The 21572-nt window shown below is 47.0% G+C and overlaps 1 protein-coding gene across 3 annotated transcripts; it reads left to right on the top strand.

Moving 5' to 3' along the window:
• The first annotated feature begins 3934 nt into the window (after window positions 1–3934).
• Window positions 3935–19652, top strand: LOC135397542 (galactosylceramide sulfotransferase-like). Of its 3 annotated transcripts, none has more exons than XM_064629135.1 (4): window positions 3935–4282; window positions 10812–10865; window positions 14084–14162; window positions 18418–19652. In XM_064629135.1, exons 1-4 carry the CDS (start codon window positions 4189–4191, stop codon window positions 19466–19468), a joined length of 1278 nt encoding a protein of 425 aa, XP_064485205.1. In that variant the 5' UTR covers window positions 3935–4188; the 3' UTR covers window positions 19469–19652. The 3 variants fall into 3 exon arrangements, with proteins under 3 accessions (XP_064485205.1, XP_064485206.1, XP_064485207.1); XM_064629137.1 differs by lacking the exon at window positions 3935–4282 and adding an exon at window positions 9093–9205; XM_064629136.1 differs by lacking the exon at window positions 10812–10865.
• The last annotated feature ends 1920 nt before the right edge of the window (window positions 19653–21572 follow it).

Genomic DNA, 21572 nt, shown 5'->3' with positions numbered 1-21572 from the left:
AGGGAGAAATTGAACTTGTCTCCTGACTAGTTCTGCTACCCCCAAAACAAAACAACAAACAAACAACCCAAAACAAACAAAAGTACATTCCCCAGCTTTATTTCATTACATTTACTCACCAATTTTTCTTCAAAATGTCTGGGTCAGCCTTGAACGACCCTTGTAGTACATTGTTGCCGCCAATACCGGTAGTCACGACGGCCGCTGCACGTTGTCAGTGTATTGACATTGTTTATGAAGTTAAATGCACGTCTTGCTCCTTCTACTTCATGTACAAACCAGTACTATGGCTCGCTGTTCTGTGACCAACTCAGACAATGTCTTTAGTTACACGTTTAATAGAGCGTGTGTGTGTGTTTTCAGTTTGTTTGCATTCAAAGTTTTATTAGTCTTTCACACAATGCTGTTAGCGCGACTTCTTCGAGTTCTTTTATATTGTACAGTGAACCTTCGACTTAAACCCATGCATGCAGTCATGCAGCATGCGCATACAATATGAATAAATGAATAAATAAATAAACCCTGGAGTTATGGATTCCCTCTTTTTTGTGAACAAGACTTCGCGAGATATTTGTTGGCTTTCTATTTGTTCCTACTTTTATGAATACTCGATTTCTGAACAGTGAGACTCCTCAAACATCATCATCCAATAAAGTTTTTGTTGTTGTTGCTGTTGTTATGAATACATATCTCGGAAGAACGAACCTGGAGTGTGTTCGATGACGACATGAACGGCGCCAGACAGACGTCAACAAAGCTCCATACCTGCCTGCGAGGACCTAGGGCAAACTGACTAATGTGCTTGGTAAGCCGACTCGGGTTTCTGTGGCAAGAACAGGTAAAAGTACCGTCCTTCTGGACTTTCAAATGGCCATATCTGGAGGGACAACACAAAAGCGATCGGCCAGAAATAAACAACATGTCCGGCAAAGCAATTGCAACGTTCGCCCGTCCTTGGCTGAAGTCTACGATCGCTTCACTTTTTCGGGTCATTGCAAACTAAACTTGTACAGGGATGGTGACATCTACTGCGTGAATATGTTGCTGTAAAGTGCCACTGCACGGAACGGCAACCAATCAATTCAGGTCGCATAATCTTGAGGGAGTCCGCTCAGTAGTAGCTCACTTTACAACAGAACCGTACGATATACTTGTAATCTTAACAACTTACCTCCAGGACTCCCTGGGCAGCAATATCCTATTAGCCATGTTGTTTTTGTTTTTCATTTTCAGAATCCTTCGTGTAGCCACCTAACATGACTGTAATAGAAAAACAGCTATAAATAACGATGTATTTAAATCACTTCCTCTTGAAATATTTATTCTAATCAGATATGCTTTAGCGGCTAGAGTATGGTGCGCAAAGACACATAAGCACAACATTTGCTGATGTTCGCCGTAAGCAATTCAAGGAGATCAATTCAAGTACGCCGACTTGTGCTCTTATTTTTGAATATGATGACAAATTTTAACGCATGAAATATGGCTCACAATGATAAATGCTGCTGTACGGTGATGCATTATCGGTATTTTAACTGCGAATAAATTGATTGTTCCTAAACCCGCAACAAACTACAAACGGCGCAAATCTACTATCACACACCGAGATACATCTATTACAGGCACTTCGGCAGTTTTTTTAAAATTATTATTATTATTCAGTCAAATTACTCGTATGAGAACGCAACTATGTGCGGATAGCACACTGCTAAAAGCCAGACAGTTCTTAGTTGACTTGGCCTTGGTCAACACTGCGCGATATACATTAGGACTGTGACGATTCATTCAATTAAATTTCCACCGGAACAGCACGCGCTGCTCGAATGACAACGACGGAAAATAAAGAGCACGCTAAAGTCCGCTAATTTGCACATTATATCACCAAAAATCGATAGAAAAACACATCGTAAACCGCAACTGCTCGCTCGCCCATAGATACCCAACGTTGCTAGACACCATCAGTGTTGCCACGCCCGTCGGACGAAAAGTATGGAGATCACGTATTAAAAAGTATGAAGATTTCCGCAAAAACCTGTAGATGGCGGAAAAACATATAATTTGCTTAATTAACATCGTTTTTAGGCCAGGATTTTGTGCGTTCCATCGCCTGACATCATAGCTCGGCGCGATCATGATCGCGGCAGCCTTGCCAGTGCTTCGTGATCGCACTCATGATCGCGATCATCAGGCTTTGATAAGGCATTGCGATCATGATTGCGCCGAGCTATGCCTGACATTTAGTTCTAGTTCGCTTTTTGCATCACAACAACAGAAATATGTGATGGCAAAAGTTATTGGGGAGCTGCGCGTAATGGCTTGGCTCTACCTCTACCGGTGTCGAATCGTGGCAACCGCTGTGCTGTCTGGAAAGAACTGAGCAAAAAGCCAAACCGCTCTGAAACAGCACCACCTGTTCGTTGGTGCCAATGCGATAGCAACTATACGCGAGATCTATTTGCTTCCAGTGGAGGCAGCAGGAGTAAGAAAAACATCATCGTCAGACAAATCGATACATAGGCGATCTAACCATGATGATTACTATCTACGTAGTGTGACTATGTTTGAACAGCTTCCGTGCCACGAGTGATACAAAATGTCAAAGGCAATAGACATTCATTTTGTAACACGCACACCATGAAGCAAACATGAAATCAAAAGTTTTTTTGTTTTGTTTTTTTCACCCGATAGTGGCGCATCGTGAATCGGGCTTCTCGTCGGAACTTTTTTGAACGATTGTCCAAAAATCTGACAACGTAGCGTAAATGCACGCTAGCTGGTGTATGAAGTCCACGATGAAACAAGCCTGAGCATGAGAATATACAGGAACATACACAACGATATCGTTGTGTTTTGCGAACCGAGGTTTATTTCCGCGATAAAAAAAAAATCGGCATGCTGGTGAAATGTCTCCTGGCAGTGCTACACGGCATGTTGCCTACTTCCTTTCGGCAACGGGACGTCGGGGCGATTCTTGGGCGAACGACACACGGACGGACAGCACAGACCCACCGTCAAACTTCAACTGACGTTTACTACGAAGACAACCCTACCGAGGCTGGCCCACAAATCTCTCCCAAGAAGGGTGACCTCATCCTCTCCAAGGGCGAGAGACTTGTTGCTCACATTGTTGGTTGTCTCCTCTCGCATTCGCCCAGCGTATGGTTCACCAAATCCAACACGCTCAAGTAGACCGTCGTTGTTTGCCGCGAGCGCATCTCAAAGCTGATGATGATGATGATGATAATGAGTCGGGTTTTCCTGGCGCACGAGCGACAAAGGCCATAATGCGCAAAGACAATGGTACGGAACGTACTAGTTAAAAGTATAGTGAATCTGTTAAGATAAGAAGTGTACAGTGTACAGTTAAGAAGTGTACAGTTAGAGCATCAAAGGACATAAAAAGTGAAAAACCCGTTAAACGGTAGAAGAGCCTCATCCCCAAGCAGAAGGGAGGGATGTAGAGGCGAATGGTATGTGTAGAACTCGTGGAAATGGTGAAGCCGGTGTGTTTCATATGATGGACATGTGATGAGCATGCCTCTCAAAGTGGGCCCGCCGAGAAAGCCCATTTTCCTGTTATTTTGGTTTCGTCACTGACTCTCCTTTCCCACACTTCATCCAACCAAATCTTCCGTACCACCGGAAGACAAAATCTTCGTTAGGACGTCTGAGCCGTGCCGGGATTCTAACCGGGGAAACCGGTCGTCTTACCCAGTGCTATACGGGAGCTGGTGCTAATATAAGACGAAGTAAATCCGTTTGTAAACGCCACAAAATGAAAGTACGATAAGTGGCGGATGTACTCACGAATACAAAATACGAAATATATAATAATGAGCAAAGTAATAAGTAATATGTAGTATGTAAAATGATACGAAACCGGATGTACGATACCACCCAAGCAGCACAATGCGCTGAAAGTCGAGTGCAATAGGGGTGGTCGGTATGTGTCTTATCAGCGCTCTTTAGCTTCACGAGTCTGTTCAGGGCCTTCCACCTACCCGTCCACCCCTATTGCACTCGACTTTCAGTCCATTGTGCTGCTTGAGCACTGAGCCGAATAGGTAGCTGTATTGAAAATGAAAGTTTCTCATTGCAACGCGGCCTCTGACGCAAAGATAATAACAGGTAGAAGCGCAGATAAACCGTTCCCATTAGCCGAACAGGGAGGTGAGCGCATGTGCTTCCATGAAGCAGACGGATGGTATGCATACACCAGTAAGCGACCCTGGGCGCATCTGGCGTGTAACGGGACAACGTCTCCACGGGATCCGCTGTAAAAGTGAGTACGATTTACTAGCTCTTATCCCCGTTAAGTCAAAAGTAAAAACTAGAAATGAATGATAATGCCGCTAAGCACGTGAATAAGCTGAGGAACTATACACAGAGTGACGCTTGGTCCAAGGAAGTAAGATAAAATCGTTCATGCGTTGGTACCCAAGGAAAACAACGTTTTTTTTTGTTTTTTTTTTTTCAGTGCTTACAAGAGAAGAAAATATCGGCCTGAGACTCTCGTTCCGATTCTCTTTTCCTCTCGACAATTATACAGCATTTCCGTATGGAAGGAGCACACCATGAGTTTCGCAATCATATAAAACAGCGAGGAGACGTGGAGTCATATGTCTGTGTCACCCTGATTCGGTGTCTTAAGATTCCTTTCTCTATACGAGGGTTTCAATAAAATTCCTATCCAATTATTTATAATCAAATTTTATTGCTCGCAGTTTCTCTCCGGCGGCGCCATCGCCAATACATTTTTCACCCTTGAACCGTCGGAGCCTCGGATAAAATTCGTTAATGATGTTATTTATATTATTACGCTTTTTAAATCTCAAAGTAGTCAATGAAAAAAATGGCAATTTTTTGGCAAAAAAATAGCAAATGAATAATTATGCATCAAAGTAGTCCTCCGTTTCAGTCGCACACTCCTACGGCAAAGGTGGTCATAAACAGAAACCGGATGTCCTTGTTTATCTCGAAAACTGCACGTGTTCTGTTCGTTAACCCGCACAGCTGAATACGCGTAGCGCATATCACGCCCGTTATAATATGTGGCCTCAGTCAGTTGAATAATGTTTGGTGGTTGGCCTCTCCCGCGCTACCCCATTGGTGGAGACGCCTGCATATCAGACCCCTATTGGCTGTAAAACTGAGTTTTTTTCATCAGTGCAAATACTGTAACCGTCTTTCACGTTCATTTGTCATAAAATTGGGACGAAATGCCGCGGAATTTCGTCCCGGGCCTACTTCAGTGGGAGCTGCGCCGTCATCTGAAAAGTATGCCGGAAAGCCCAGCTGTTCATTGGCGGAGGGATGGCACCATTCCAGTCGTGAAAGGTATAGGTACGAACGTACAAATAAATACTAATACTAATGGTGCCGTGATGTTTGCCTAGTGTGGCGACATGCTGCACGTGCCGCCCGAATAGGACTGCGGACACAAAAAATATGCTGATCATACTCAAAGTATGGCGGGCTAGAATGAATGGTGTGCTGAGCGAAGGATGAAGTCGGGTCGGGACGATGGGCCTGCCGACAGGTGGCTACCACGGGCTGCTTGCGCCAGAGCCGTATATAGGGAGAGTTTGGCCATTCTTTGATCTTTTGCCGCCGCGAGGGAGGAGCTTGTTGATGCGTCAAACGCGTCGCTTTCCGGCCAAGTAGTTCGCGAAAGCGAACTTAAGCCAAAGCTGAGCCAAGCCGAGTGAGCGTGGTCTGCTCCAAAGCGGATGTTCCGCCATTATGCGACTACTGCGAATCTGCGCTTCGTAGCCGATTGCTGTAAACGTTCAAACAATGTCTTGTGAGTCGTTTTCCGACCGAAAGTATCGGCTTGCGCTGTCGTTTCCGGCGCCCTCACCCTCACGTGATAGGGTATGTGAACAGCATCTGAGCGCGCTCCGGAGTGCAGCGCACGAGAAAAATAGATGGAATCTTCCGAAAATACAAAATAAATAAAAGCGAAGCGTGCGCGTGCTGTCTGTCTCGGCAGCTGCAACAAATGCACTCTCAAAGACAAATCGTGTTTCCTTCAACATGTACAGTCAACCCTCGGTTTATGAACACCCCTGGTTTCTCGAAAAATCGTTCATTGATCGAGGGATTCATAAATCGAGGTGCAAGGTGCGCGGAAGAGAAATGGACTAAAATACGACAGGAAATGCACTAGGTTATGTTTATTTTTGAAAATACTCCTTCATTGTGCTCTGCACCGTGCATTCGGCTGTATTTATCCTCTTCAGAAGAGACGATAGAAGACTGATACTTGACTCGTCCGCCTGGTCCTCCAAGTACTGTATCGCACTATGCATGTGATTGCACGTTGAGCGAGCTGTTACAACTTCGGAGCAGTCCTGCTAGTTATCTTCACTATCACTATAATCACTCTCAGCACCATCATTTGACAACTACACTACAGTACCATCATCAGACTGCTCACATAATGTGTAAAACCGTGCAAAACCACAGGAAATGCACTCCTCTGTTCTCACTCTCTAATTGTTGTGGGTGAGGGACAGTGCACGGGTGCTTGACATTCACTATTTGTTCATCTTTATTGCCGCTATCCTAGAACTTCCCGTGAGTCAACCTGTGGACGGCTCTCCCGTCCCCGTTCATAAATCGAGGTCAGAACACATACATTTTCGCGGTTCGTTCCCTGAAAATCCGTTCACAGTTCGGATATCGAGGGTTCATAAACCGAGGGTAAAATACATGGAAAAAGTGTGGTTCCTTCTGACGCAGTTCATAAACCGAGGGAATTCGTAAATCGAGGATTCATAAAACGAGGGCTGACTGTATATGGCAAACATAAGCAGAAACGGTAATGTGCGAACATCATTTGCACGACTGGTGAAGCACACAAATAGAAACTTTAGAGTGCCGCACGGCTCTTTACACATAAAAAATTATGCGGCGTATCAATTAAGTGAGCTACTATCGATGTGTACTGTGATGGGCGGTCTTGCATTGGCAGCTGAGGCAAAGGTGGTTGTCCCAAATAAAAAGTCATCATGAGGCATATTATTACCTGTTTCGAACACAGTTTTGGTAGAGCATATTGGTGGATGACGAAACCAACGCGAGCCGTCAAACTACTGGGTAATGAAATGTGTCCCATGCGGTACATCTCAAAGCGTACGAAAGGAGACTGTTCGTGTAGAGCTGTCACAAAAAGGCACGATTTGATTTCCCCATCAAAGCAGATTGAGGATGACGAAGAATAACAAGCATTGTGTCCTGGTCTAATGCGCCCAGTGATAGTACAGATCGTGTGTGTGTTACTCATACAGGTTACTGCACTGTTTCAGATATTGTTTTAGTATATTCAGTAGCATATTCAAAGTTGCGGAAGAGAGCTTCTTATCTCCGCGACGAACACTTTTAATAGCATGAGAGAACTGATGTTCTGACGCTGGAATCCAGAACCGGTAATCCAGAAGATGTGGGTTCGAATCCTACAGCTGGCTAACCTTTTCAGTGACTTTCATCTTTCAACTTTTAATAGCAATTGACTGCGAAAAGCTACACGAACTGCCTGTGGCCTTTAACCACAGTGCAATGAAATAAGCTGCGCCTCTACGGTTTCATGGTTAAGCAGCATGGTTAGGCTGTATATGCCCTGACAAGTGCGGTTTCGGAAACGATATTGTCAAACGCAACCTCTTCGAGTGCAACAGGGGAAAGTGGTGCGGGGCTCAAACCCTGTGATCATTTTACATATACATACTTGAGGCATTTTTGATATCGTTTTGATATCAGTGATGTAGCATGAACTCCTCAACGTTCACGTTTGGGAGTCATGGTTGAGTGGTAATTCAAAGTTGAGGAACCTTTGAAGTATTAAGCGACGCTTACAAAAGACAGTTTATGAGGACCGAAAAATTGATCGCACATAGCACCTCTATGTATTCCCAAACCACCCGCAACTTCGCCCTAAGGGCACTCGTTGTCGTTGCCCAGGGACTATTGACTAGGGACTATTGACTCGGCATTGCCCTTAGCTGTGGTTATCGTCGCGATGTTTGTTTGTGTTTCCGGCGATTATGTGAAGGTGTATGCCGGCTGATATCGCACGGATACGATACCTTCATCTCACTGATACACGCGAAAGTGGTCGCGTTCGCTCTGTGGGGCATTTTCAGATTTGTGATAAAACAAACGAGGATGCACGGGGTCTACTGGAAAATTTATTGGGGTTGCTGTTCAGCTTTGCGCGTATCAATGAGATAACAGCATCGTATCCGCGTGATATCGGCCAGCATATACCCAAGCAGCACAATGCACTGAAAGTCGAGTGCAATGGGAGTGGTCGGTATGTGTCTTATCAGCGCTCTTTAGCTTCACCAGTCTGTTCAAGGCCTTACACCTACCCGTCCACCCCTGTTGCACTCGACTTTCAGTACATGGTGCTGCTTGGGTACCTTTACATAATCGTCTCAAACCCAAACAAACATCGCGATGATAACCACCCTTGAGAATAATGTCGGTTCAACAACTCATGCCAAGGCGGACACCCTCGCAGATCATGGCCAGTGGTGGTCATTTGGTGGCCACTTTTTTTATTTTTTCGCCAGATCCCGAGCAGTCAAGCGATCTTGCATGTTCGCGTGACACTTTCCGTGCGCCCGGAATTTCCCAGCTCTATTACTTTTTTCGTCCGGTCTCGAAACGATCAAGCAGCGGGTTGCCCAACTATATCCGGTGTCGTCAAATCCACACTGCAACGGTGGCGAGTGCTCTCATTGGACCGCACGTCGAAGTTCACGTTACTTAGCAGACGACGGAACCCGAAGACAGGCGACCGCGATGGCCCTAGCGTGATCCAAGTGTGCGAACTCTGTCTTGATTCAAAAGAGATGAGGCGAGCCTGATCCTGATCCAAAAAACCGCCAGATCCCTGGAACTCTTGTTCGGGTGGCAACTGTCACATGATCCAGCTCCGGAGCCGACCTAGCAATTTCCGAGCGCCAGGCAGTGTTGTAATTAAATGACCACCCGAATTAGCCATAAGTAGGACAGTGGAAACATTATTTCCCTTTATTTCTCCTACGCGCCGCTAGGGTGATTCTCTTCCCGATTCAGCGGTCGAAGTAGCGTTCCAGTTAACTTCGCTTCGAGCTGTACTTCCTTCAACTCGCCAGAGAGGGTCACGTGGGTTCCTGACTGCTGTTCATCCGGTGCTCGAAATGTTCTGTAGCGTGAGGTATGCGGTCCGTTGATTTGCACAGGTTCCTTTGTTTCCCTGCTTACTAATAATTCTCCTTAGAGATGTAACATATATGACTAATATAAATATGAGAGCTGATGCACGAGAACTATATTAAGGAACCTTGAGCGTAGTTGGATAGAAATGACACGACGCTCGGTCTGTACAAATGAGATCGCGTTCAAGAAGTGATCTGAACGGAGAGGTATCCCGAAAATGAATTTTATTGGTATGCACGTTGCTGACGGGAGAAGCACTATCTTCGGAAGGTCATGGAAATCCGCGTCATGATTCACGGTAAAAGAGCATGGTGGGAGTGGTATGTTCTGTGGCTGGAAAATTTAGCGGGACGGCGGAAAACACACAAACCTCAAGCGCCTTCAGAGGAGATATAGACAGTTCAGACGATATGCTGGTTTCATGCATTCATACTCTTTGCACGCTTTTTCTAGGGGTTGTTTCAGCCGGTTAATAGCGTGTTTTCTGAACGTCTGAACTGTATTAACAGAACCCATAAAAGAAAAGTAAAGGAGGAGGTCCTCTTTGTAACCTTCTTCGAGACCTGTGAAGTGGGCGCTTTGTTACTATTTGCTTTCCACTATGATGACCTACACAGTGCCTGGAGCCCGGTCACTCACATGGAAAATATCTCTCTGTTCGGATCGGATGATTTCTTGAACGCGATCGACATCAATAATACCTTTCCTTTGCAAACTTCACTTCTGACTCAGTTGCAGGATTGGATTCCCGCACACCCAAAAACCGCTCAGCCTTCCTCCTTTCCGTGACAAACAGAGGAATCGTTTCCTTTCAAGTATCCCGATTTCGGTGGTTCTGGGCACTCGGATGAACAGAGCTTTTGGGGGATATGGGTCACTGCCACCCGCGTGCCCAGATCAACCGAAAGCCCAGAACCTCTGAACATTTTTTTCGGATGAAATGAGCTATTGGTTGATTTGGGACGTCGGTGGAAATGGGCATTTCGAGGATGACGACGAACAATGTCCATCTGGGGTCAGCTCGTATTGGGAGCAGCAGAGAGGTAGCAAGCGAGCTGGTGGTATAGATCCATAACTTAAAAACCCGAGACTAGGGGACAAAAAACGACAAACACAGACAAGGTCTCAAAAGTGAAGACACGTGCTGGACAAGATGGCACACAACGAGGTGAGCGCCTTGAGACTTTGAGAAGTTAAGACCTTGTCTGTGTTTGTCGTTTTTTTGTCCCCTAGTCTCGGGTTTTTAAGTTATGAGACTGTATATGTTGATACCATAGACACCCAAACAGCACAATGTACTGAAAGTCGAGTGCAATAGGGGTGGACGGTATGTGTCTTATCAATGTTTTGTAGATTCACGAGTCTGTTCAAGGCTTTTCACCTACCCGTCCACCCCTATTGCGCTCGACTTTCAGTACATTGTGCTGCTTGGGCATTGTCGGCGACAGAGACACCCGTGATGTGATGCGATGTTATAGAAAAAGAAGGCAAAAAAAGAGGATATAAGTCACGACAAAGACACCCGTCTCTCGTTCCGTCTCTTTCCTTTAATCCTGATGATAACTTTGTTGCGATTTGATCGTGTTCATTCTGCTTTATCGCAGTGTTGTCGTCAAGATCGAGAGCATGGCTGTCAGTGGCAAAGCGTTCGTTTTCAGGTAAGGTCATAGGAAAGGTTTTCTAACGGACAAGGCCCATTAAAGCAGGCTCTTTACCATGCTGCATGAGTGGACACAGACACACGAACATGACAAAAATGTTCTCGTGAATGTGACCCAAGTGTTCCTTGAGGCTCAAGTGTCGGGATCTCGACACCACGTAATCATAATCAAAGTAATCCTTCTCAGACTGGAACACACACACACAAGCTTCTTTTGAGCTACTACATGTCTGCGTGTTGCAGTGCGTTGTAGGCGTCTGGGGTAGCCAGCTGTCCGATATTGTCGCGACTTACATTCCCTTTTCCTTCTTCTTCTTCATCACCATCACACGCATCTAGCAACACGAACGATTCAAATATGGCAGCAATTATATTCGAAAAAGCCAGACAGCGGCGGGAGTCGACCCACGCACCTCCTGGTTGCCGGTCAAGAGCACTAACCGATACGCTACAGTTACTTTTTTTCGAACTTTTCCAGTTACTTTCCATCGTGGTCCCCAGACGCCGTTGCCTGTGTCCCGTGTTTTATGTATTTGTGTGCCAGTACCACCCCCCACCATGTATATGTAGGTATGATGAACCATGTAGGGAGGAAAGTGAAGAAAGTGTCCCGAAAGTTCAATGAACATTGGAATTGGACAATGGAAAGTTCAATGGACAATGGATTCCCAAAGTTCAATATGCACTGTTGATGGCGGTACCACTCGGCAGAAAATCAACATGAACAACGCAGGCCTTGTCCCAGAAAACCGTTGCCTTGACCTTACCCGCAGACGGGTAACTTCGAAACTTCTTGGGAGCTAGCGAGCCCGGATGCTTCCACTGTTCTGATGCGCGTTTAGACTCACGAGTGAAATGGTGCACCCACCTTTCATCGCACGTGATGATCCGATCAAGGAACGGCTGTCCTTCAGTGTCGAAACGGTACCTTAGCTCTTGGGAGATTTCCAGTCTTCTCTGCCGGTCAAACACGGAGAGCTGCCTCGGGACGGTACGGGGCCATTACGTCCAACGAGCTGTTACATCCATCGTGTCGTTACATCCATCGATGGGCGTAATGGCACGATGGATGTAACAGCTCGTTGGATGTAATAGCACGGTATGGATGTAACGACGCGTTGGACGTAACAGCATGATGGATGTAATGACACGATGGATGTAACGACACGATGGACGTAACGGCCAAAAAATCTGGGTCGCCATGGAGGCGATGGGAGGTAAGAAGGTCGACGGGAGGAGAAGCTCGGATTAGGAATGACAGGAGTGAACAGGTAACCTGCCTGTGTTCAAGACGACTACAATCCGCAGGCGGTTGCTGTGTGTGTGTTTCCTTTCTTTCTTTTTTTCTCGTTTTCTTTTTATGGAAGGAATAGCAAGTCGGCCTATGCCTGGCTAACCTTTTCCCGCTTTTTTTTTTCAATGGAGTCCATTGTGCCAACCCTCAACCACATTCGCGGTGCGTGCTCCGTAGTTGCCAAAGTGGTCCTATACGTCACGGACGGGAACGTATGTCAGCCAAAATTGTGGAAGTAGGATATGAAGTGCCGCAGCAGAGCGCTCAGAAGAGGTGATACTTGCTGAGGTGGATTGGAAATAAAATCCTCGCTGAACGGGAGACGGATATGTTCGGGGAGGAAGGGCAGGTGCCTTACCGTCCTGAACCACTCTCGTACTTCTTCATTGTCCTGCAGACGGTTCTCAAGCAAAGCTAGCCCCGCTTTTCATTTATCGCCGTCGCATAATGAAAGGCGCAGGTACTTATTTTTATGGGCTGATTCACACGTACAGCGCTGAACACTGTCACTGCTGCATTCATAGCTGCAACTTCGAAGTGAAACATCCAGTAACCTGAGCTTTGTAGTGTTCCCAAGTGGCTGAAACGGTGTGGGAGTGTGTCACGAATTACACCATGGGTTTATTCATGGGCGGCTGTGTCACGTCGCCTGGTGAGAGCAAACACCACAGAGTGACACTCTCCTCGTATCGAGACATGAAGGGTGTACAACGGGATTCATGAATTCTGGTGAGCTATGCTTAAAGTTTCCGTCCCAAAACACTTACTCGGCCGACAAAAGCGCTTCTAAGTCGCTATCTCCGCACAAGACGATCATTTCGCTGTCCGGTGTGGAGTCTCTGGAATCGTCCAGGCAGCAACAATAACCCGTTTCTGGGTCAACCCGTAGTTTTTCCCGGATTCAGGTGACCAGGTGTGCGCACCTTCCCCACCTTATCTGGTATTCACAGCAGGTGATTCACACCCATGACGCTCTCTCATAGGTGAAGGAGATCATTGGCAATAAAGCGGAGAACCGCGACATCCGCACGGGGACCACTCAGTTTCAAAGCAACTAAGTTTCCTAAGTTTCAAAAACAACTAAGGAATTAACGACCTCAAGACTTCCTGGCCACTGACGTAGGTGCGACAAAAAAGTACAGAACAGCGATGTTGGAATGAACCGCATTTGAGATGGTCGATGGAAGGCGCTGCGTAACAAGCACAGAACAGCGACGAAAACATTGACCGAGTATTCTGCGTCCGTGGATGTAATGGCTCGTTGGACGTACTGGCCCGATGGATGTGATGACTCGTTGGATGTACTGGCTCGTTGGATGTAATGACCCGTGGATGTAGTGGCCAAAAATGGATGCAACGTCTCGTTGGATGTAACGGCACAATGGATGTAACAGCATGTTGGACGTAACAGCTCGTTTTTGGATGTACCGGCGCGTTGGATGTAATGGCACGTTGGATGTAGTGGCACGGAATCCCTCGGGACCCAAGGGGCACTAACTTTCCGAAACTGGAGGTGTTCATGAATACTGTTCAACGTCCCCACAGAAAGGTCCGTCTTTCGAGCCAGTTCGAGACATGTTATCGGTCGGTCCTTGAGGATCAGGTGCTCCACAAGTTATATGTTCTCAGGAACTGGGCTCTGAGCCGCCCCGGCCGGGACCGTCCTGCACATTATCATAAAACGCACTGGAAGTCCGGTATTTTGCGCGTTTATTTCGCGAAAGAGCATGAACGCGGGTGTAGCACGGGTACCTGCACGACCCGCAACGGCAACGCGGGTGCACGTGCACATTACCCGTGACCCGCATAAAGTCACATTTTCTACCCGCAAATTCGAGATTAGTGCGGGTATCGACGCGGTTCCGCGGGTACAAACAGCGCAGACCTCTAGCAAAAATTCGGTTGTTTATCCTTTCCGACAGGTCGTGCCTGGAAGAATGTGTCAGTCATCGTCGCTTGGCTCGTCATAATGATGCTTTTCGTTTCTTGGCCTCAAAACGGGTAAGTCCATTTTCTCTTTCTGTATAGCCACCTGGGAACATTTCACTAGACTCTGGGAACGGTCACCGCTAGTGGTCATGTCGCCTGGACGGTTATGGTATAGTATAGGCATGGGCGTTCCCACGATTTTTTTCAAGGGGAGCCAAAGTGCTTCCAATGGGAGCCCCTCACCTCTTTTTCTGGAAACGGACGATGCTGACTGCGCGGGTGTCCAGATGTTCATAATATTATGACATCTGAGAAAAATCATGACGATGTATGAACAAACAGTGCACAATTTTCACAAGTGAACTTTGAAGCTCCACTAGCCCCCCTCTCGGTACATGAACGGGTATACGGACCGTTTCGGTTTACGGACGTCTCGGTACATGAACATCTCAATACACTGGCCAGACTTGTACGTAGTATTGTATTTAAAATACTGTATTTTAAATACAATTTGCGGTATTTTGGTCCTCTACTCAATACCTTTTGTTTTGTGTATTTGTACTCTATTTAAAATACATTTTATGGTATTTCCTACTCAATACTCTAATCACATACTTTGGATCTCGCTTTCAGACTTTCTGTGTCGCGTCTTTCCATTATCTTGCTTGTTCAGTGCCGAATTCTGACCTCGCCGAGCAGGGACATGCTAGAAGTTTGCTTTGTTCTGGGTCACATATACTTAGTGGAGTTATGTGGTATCTCTTTGTCATCTTTTTGGGATTTGTGTTTAGATGACTCATATCACACAGCGGCGCTTAGCGTAGTGCGCGGGGTTTAGGTGATTCATGTCACGAAGCGGCGACTTGCCGCATTGACCGGTGACTTTTTGCGTTCAAGGATAAATAGTATCTTAATTGTATTTCAAACACTTTTTGAAGTATTTTGTACTCTATCTTAAGTATATTTTCATGTATTTATACTCTATCTTAATTACATTCTAACGTTAGTATTTATCATCTTCTTATCTTACCTTAATACATTTTTGAGTATCTTGTACATGTCTGACACTGGCATCTCTGTACAAGTCATGCGCGGGACGCGGCGCGCATGTCTTGCACCGTCAATGCGTCGAGTTTGAAAACGAGGGTTAAAACCTGTGCGGAATACATTATCTTACCGAGGTGTTTTTGCAACACGAAGGTTATTTGATGGGTCCAAAATACTTATGCTCTTTTCTAATTATGAGGTACCAAATGATATGCATACAAGAAATGCTACGCGGAGAACACTGCGAATAATTAGTCTTAAATTTATTTTTGGCGTGGCCGTTTCCTGGAGGAAAGGAACAACTGGACTATCAATTATGTAACTCGATTGAAACAATTATGTAAAACAATAATATTTATGAACTGTTATACGTCTAATCCCGAAGTTTTGGCTCTTTTAGAAACATTGCAGTAGCTGTGCTTAGCAGGATTTCTTCGAATACTGAAGCGAATACTTGTGTATTCGGTTCGATTTCCGAATCGAATGTGGAATATTATATGTTGGAATTTCGAATCGAAGCGATTGCTCTTCTAAACCCAACACAGTAGAATGGTTCGAAAGCTGCTGAACCATGTGGCGCTTCTGCACAGCCACAAAGAGCTCTGCAAATTGAATCTTAATGCCTTTGCAGACGTGTTCATAGGACGGTCCGCAGTGCGAAGGAACACATTTTTCACCACGGCGTAGGAATAGTTCCCAATCTCATTTCGTTTCACTCGTGATTCCAGTGTAGAAATGGAATAAACATTGCGAGCCGCACATACAACAGACTCTGGTATTTCTAGACACACCTTACCGACAATAACTACATCTATTCTTTCTGGCCAATGTCAATCAGACTCAGATCAGTGCGAGATTTGGTATGAGTGTACTCAAAGCGCTAACAAAAATACTAAAAAATGTATCCAACGAAATTGTGCCTGCGCAATAGTTAGAAATTCCGCGCAGGGGAAGAGTAAAGGCGTAAAAGTCGCCCTGCAAGAGGGAAGTCCGGTGATGCCCCAACGCCCCAAGTTTTCAAGAATTTCCTTACACTTTCTTAAATTTACCTTAATTTCCTTAAGTTTCCTTAAAATAAAATTGCCTTAAATTTCAAGAACACCCTAGCACTTTTACGATGTCAAGGTTGCGGTTGTAGTCCAGTCGGTCGAGAGCAGATTTCATGGTAGCCCTTTGAGGTGCGTGTCTAGAACGGTTACACAAAGTGTACAGTTCGCTGAATCAGCCTCCCCAATTTTATGGAGGAAATGGCGCCCGTACGGCGGAACCTGTGCAAGAGCGTGTAGAAGACGATGGTCTTCCTCCACATGAGTCCCGACGGTCCCGACCGACGGTGATGGCATGCCACGGAGAGGCGAAGATGGTGGCCTATCTCCATGGCCGCGCCTGTGGAACTGAGGCAGGTGCTCCAGGCGCGTGGCCATCTTCGTCATTGTCCACGGCCCGCTACAGTGCTCCCCCCCCCCCCCCAGACGCGGAGCGGCGAGAAAGAAGAACGGTGAACTACGTCTACACCGGAGGGAGAGAGCAAGAGCGCCCGTGGATGACGTGCACTACTGGACGTGTTCGTGGTACGGCACAATACCCGTTGCGAGAAGCTCTCGATGAGCGGAACAGATGAGGGGCGAATCGTTGGGCGTCAGAGTCGTGGCCTGGGGTGCCGCAACCGGCACGGGAGTGAGAGCTCGTGGGGCCCCAGGAAGTGAGTCTGCGCACCCGTGAGGACTGCCGGGAAAACTGCCGAGACGCCGGCTATTGCGTGCCGTGGCGCCGGCTGCCGCGACTGCCGACTTTGCTCTGGTGTCGCGGCCGGCTGCGAATGAGCGTCGAGAGGCACAAAGGAAGCGGCGGGTCGTGAGTGTGCCGGGGTCCGTGCACAGAGCAGGGCGGTCCCTGGAAGCCGTCAAGCGATAGTCGGTTAGAGGATGGCATGACCAGTGAGCGGTCGGATCGTTGCATGGTCGTCCGAATCGGTACCGTGGAGGGGGACGGTACGTGAGCGGTCGGCGAGTCAGTCGACCGGAGAAGGGCAGTCGTGATGCTGTCGTCGTGAGACGAGTAATGGCGGTGACTTCCATGGATAGAGCGCTGTGGTAGTGCTAGTCGATTTTGTCAAAAATTTGGGATGGTGAAGGGTCGAATTGCTCCGAACTTGATGTTCATCGTCCGGGTCACCAAATGTAGAGGACGACGGTCTTCCTCCACATGAGTCCCGACCGACGGTGATGGTATGCCACGGAGAGGCGAAGATGGTGGCCTATCCCCATGGCCGCGCCGGTGGAACTGAGGCAGGTGCTCCAGGCGCGTGGCCATCTTCGTCATTGTCCACGGCCCGCTACAGGGGTCTAGATCTGATCATCTGGATAGACCGAGGTAACGTGGACGGAACTCTAAATTTCAGATCCGGGTCATCTAGATGGAGCAACGTGGAGTTCCCATCGCCTTGTAGTCATTGCTGTCTAGTCGTAGTCTGTGTAAGAGACCTCAGTATGTCTTGCACATCGGTTTTGGCGTACGGCACTAGATGGTTTGATGAGGACAGGTGTGCTATAGATCCGCTACTTCACCAGCCGCTTCATTCCCCCGTATGCCTGCGTGTCCAGGAATCCATTGAAGTTATGATATCATGGCCAGCATCCCTGGATTGCATGTACACTGTCAGAATGTCGTGGACTACGGGTTCCATACATCCGCACATGTGCTGCACGTGTATCCCGTCCGGTTTTATAACGTATTCGCTACGCATTTGCCTTATGGCTATGTATCTATTCGCTTGATATTCAATTCAGTTTTAAAATTCAGTTTTCGAGGCTTACTTGATGAGCGAGCGTTATTTTAAGTTGACGAGCTCCAAACATCACGCTCGAATCCCCACATCACCCCCCCCCCCCATCCAAACGTCACGAGGGGATTTTAAATAAATTAAATTTAAATTGGTCTGATAATCACGGGGCGAGTTTATCGCGGCTACGGAACATCGACAAGTTGACGATTGTCCATCTGCCGTTTGGACGGCGCCAATTTTAAAAATATGAGGACTCATCAGTTACGCGCGCGAGTTGAGTATGTGGGCTGCACATCGATCTCCGTAGGTGGTGGACGAACGCTGAACGAACATTATACTGCTTTTGAAATATATTGCAGTCGCCGAAAAAGCCATACAGCGACTGTCTGGCTTTTTCGACGCCGACTGGCACGACAAAGAGAGCTCTTTCACTTGTTTCGTTCCTCTTGTGTTCAACATGGCAAGTCACTCTCCCATGATCTTTGCTGCACGCAGGTTTAATATCAAAGGTCCAAAGTGGGTATTCAACGTCCATCCCGCCCAGTGTCAGCGCGCACGAAACATCGTCTACCTGAAGACCCACAAGTGCGGTAGCTCCACCATGTTGAACATTCTCCTGCGTAACGGCATCGCCAACCAACTTAATTTTGTCTTACCTAAGGATGGCACCAACTACATAGGTCATCCGAAACTGTTCACGCAGTCGCTCATCATTGACATGCGAGATTACAATCAAACAAACAACGTCATCGCCCACCACACGCGCTTCAGCAAAGAGGCCATCATGGAAGTGATGCCCAGGGATTCCTTCTATATCACCACACTTCGTAGACCCGAACAGGTCTTCGAATCAATGTTCTCTTACTACAACCTTGAGCGATACTTCAGGAAGAACGTCACTGCATTTGTCAATGATAGTAACCTAACGGGTATTCTGAGGAAAAAAAGGGCGCGAGATGGCAAGGTGGGATTCAACCAGATGTCTTTCGATCTTGGACTCGCGCCAGAGCAATTCGATAACGCGACCGCTGTTGATGAGTTCATTAACTTCATCGACAGGACGTTCCATCTTGTGATGATTGTTGACCGTTTCGACGAATCGATCGTCCTTTTCAAGAATTTATTGTGCTGGAGAACTGAAGATGTGGTAGCCTTTAAAGTGAACGCGCGGAAAAGTACTTTTAGAGTTCCCATGGCACCGGCAGTCGTGGAGACTCTTAGGGCATTGAACAGCGCTGACACGAAGCTCTACGAACACTTCGTTGGTATCTTCCAAGAAAAAGTAAGAGCGTTTGGTGAATCCAGGATGGATCAAGAGGTGAATGCACTGAGGAGATTGAGACAGAACTACTACGACCGCTGTGTTGAACGTGAGGACATATCTAAGAAACTTACCCGTGATGAGTGGAGTTATCAGGTGTTGGGCTTCAAACTTAAGGAACAAAGCGAGAAGTGTCGTCAGATGACAATGACAGAGTTGCAGTTTCACAAGGTGCTACAACGGAGACAACGTGATCTCGTTCTTAATGTGCCAAACAAAGTGTGATGCTCCACGGGCATGTGTTCACAGAGCAGTGCTGTGCCGTGCTATGCAGTGTGTGTGTGTGTGTGTGTGTATGTGATCTGCAGGTGGTGCGAACGACGGAATAACCGCTTGGAACCGAAAATGCTTTGGGAGCGCGTGATTTTACACTTGCATTGGAGAGTTTTAAGTATGTGCATCGGAATAAAAAAATGAGTTGGCATTAAAAGTTGAAAACCCTCGGGAACCACACTTGGGAAGACCCCGATATTCTCAGTCACGGAACCCCCGATCTCGAAGTTCACATTCTCGAAACAATGAAAACCAAAGAGAATTCTCGGTTGCTTCGTAATATGACAACATCACTGAAATCCACGGGTTTTCGATGTCTGTCCAAGTGGTATTAGCGAACGAAATTCTCATCTTAGCAGCCGTTAAGCTTTGCAGGGCGGCCACGACGGAACGCAGTGTGTCGGTTAGGTTATTATTAGATTATTCCAAGTTCGGTGTTTGCATCTGTATGTTCAGGTTAGTCTCAGTTCGCCGTTGACAGTTTCTCGTGCGCGACTGTGCATTTTATAGACGGATAACATTCATTTACAGTAGTTTATTTTGAAACGGGGATTTCGATAACTTTATTTCGAGGTACACCTCTCCCCTTCACAACCCTGCATAACCCTTCAACGGCCCTTCACACGACCCTACACAACGCTAACGCAAGACAGCATTCGCAGCCAAACGAGCCTTCACGCTTACTCCGATTCAGCCAGAGCCGTATATTAAAAGGGAGTCTGGCCATTGGGAGGAGTCGCAAAAAGAGGCTCGACATGTCAATCACAGTTTATACAGGATCACAGGATAAAACTAATTACCGTGATCGCAAGACGTCCAAAACGGCGCGCAGAAACAGCAAACACGTTGTTTACAAACGGTTTGGCCGCCGATCACAGGCGTCGCCATCTTTAAGGTCACGTGTGCTTTGACCTTTGCTGTGACGTGCGACCAGGACCTGTCCAGGATTCATTGCGTTCGCCCAGCACGCTTTCGTCTACGGAGTAATACGTTGGATGCAACCCCTGTGGCTGGGTTCCACGAATGGGCTCTTGTTCGCTGCCTCCTATTGAAAGAAAAGTAGGACTGGAGGTCGCGTCCCTTTCAGGGACCATCATTCGTAATCCCCTCAAGACCGTGGGTTTCAGGAGCGACCGTGTATTGGTGGCGCTGTCGAACACTATGACGTCATTTGTTTACAAACATGGAGAGGTCTATTGATGCAGGTGCCGTTACGTCTGTCATACCTGGCAAAGACGGTAGGACGGGCATTTGCGGCGCTTTGTCCTTCCTTCCTTAGAGTGAGGATCGTACACTCTGCTGTGCAAGAGGTAAAGAAACGAGTTTGAAATCCGTCGAAAACTGTGTCCAGTGTGTCACAAACATTTTACAAACAAATTTGCAGACCGTCACGGAAGGTGTTGCGACATTTAGCAGCAATGTCAAACGTTTCGTCGGCGTCAGCAAAAGTCACTAACAGCTGCATCTGATCGACATTTTGTGACACTTTCTGGCTCCTCGTTTGTGACAAGTGTTCCCACTAGTTCGTAATGTTTGTCTCCCCCCCCCCCAACTACTGGGTTTGATTTCCTTATTTTATTTCAACTAACTGCGGCTAAGTGGTCTGGGGTAGCCAGTCTGACTTAGTCTTGACTTACGTAAATCCCCCCCTTTTTTTTTTCTTCCATCTACTATCCCATCACATCACATCACTAACAACCGGTCGCTGAAAATCACACCACCTTTCGTGATCGCCTGCAATTTGGTGTTTTTTTTATTACGTGTTAGCGCCGCGAAGCAGCTGTAGCTATTAGCAGCGTACAGACGTGGTCAGGTGGAAAGAGGACAGCGGACAAGGAAGGTTAGCGTGTGCCCCGTATCGACTTCAATGGGAACTGCGCCGACATTCGCCTGGAGAGTCTACCGGAAAACCCGGGGAAACCCCCAGACAGCACAGCCGGTGATAGGATTCGAACCCAGCACCTCCCAGTATTCAGCACGACCTTGACCACCACCAACGATCGGACGCTTTAACCATTCAGCCATGCCGCTGGTGCAGCGCTCAGAAACAGCTTTC

This window comes from Ornithodoros turicata, chromosome 6, assembly GCF_037126465.1.
Source record: "Ornithodoros turicata isolate Travis chromosome 6, ASM3712646v1, whole genome shotgun sequence".
Lineage (NCBI taxonomy): Eukaryota > Metazoa > Arthropoda > Arachnida > Ixodida > Argasidae > Ornithodoros > Ornithodoros turicata.
This window is presented reverse-complemented; position numbering and strand designations above follow the sequence as displayed.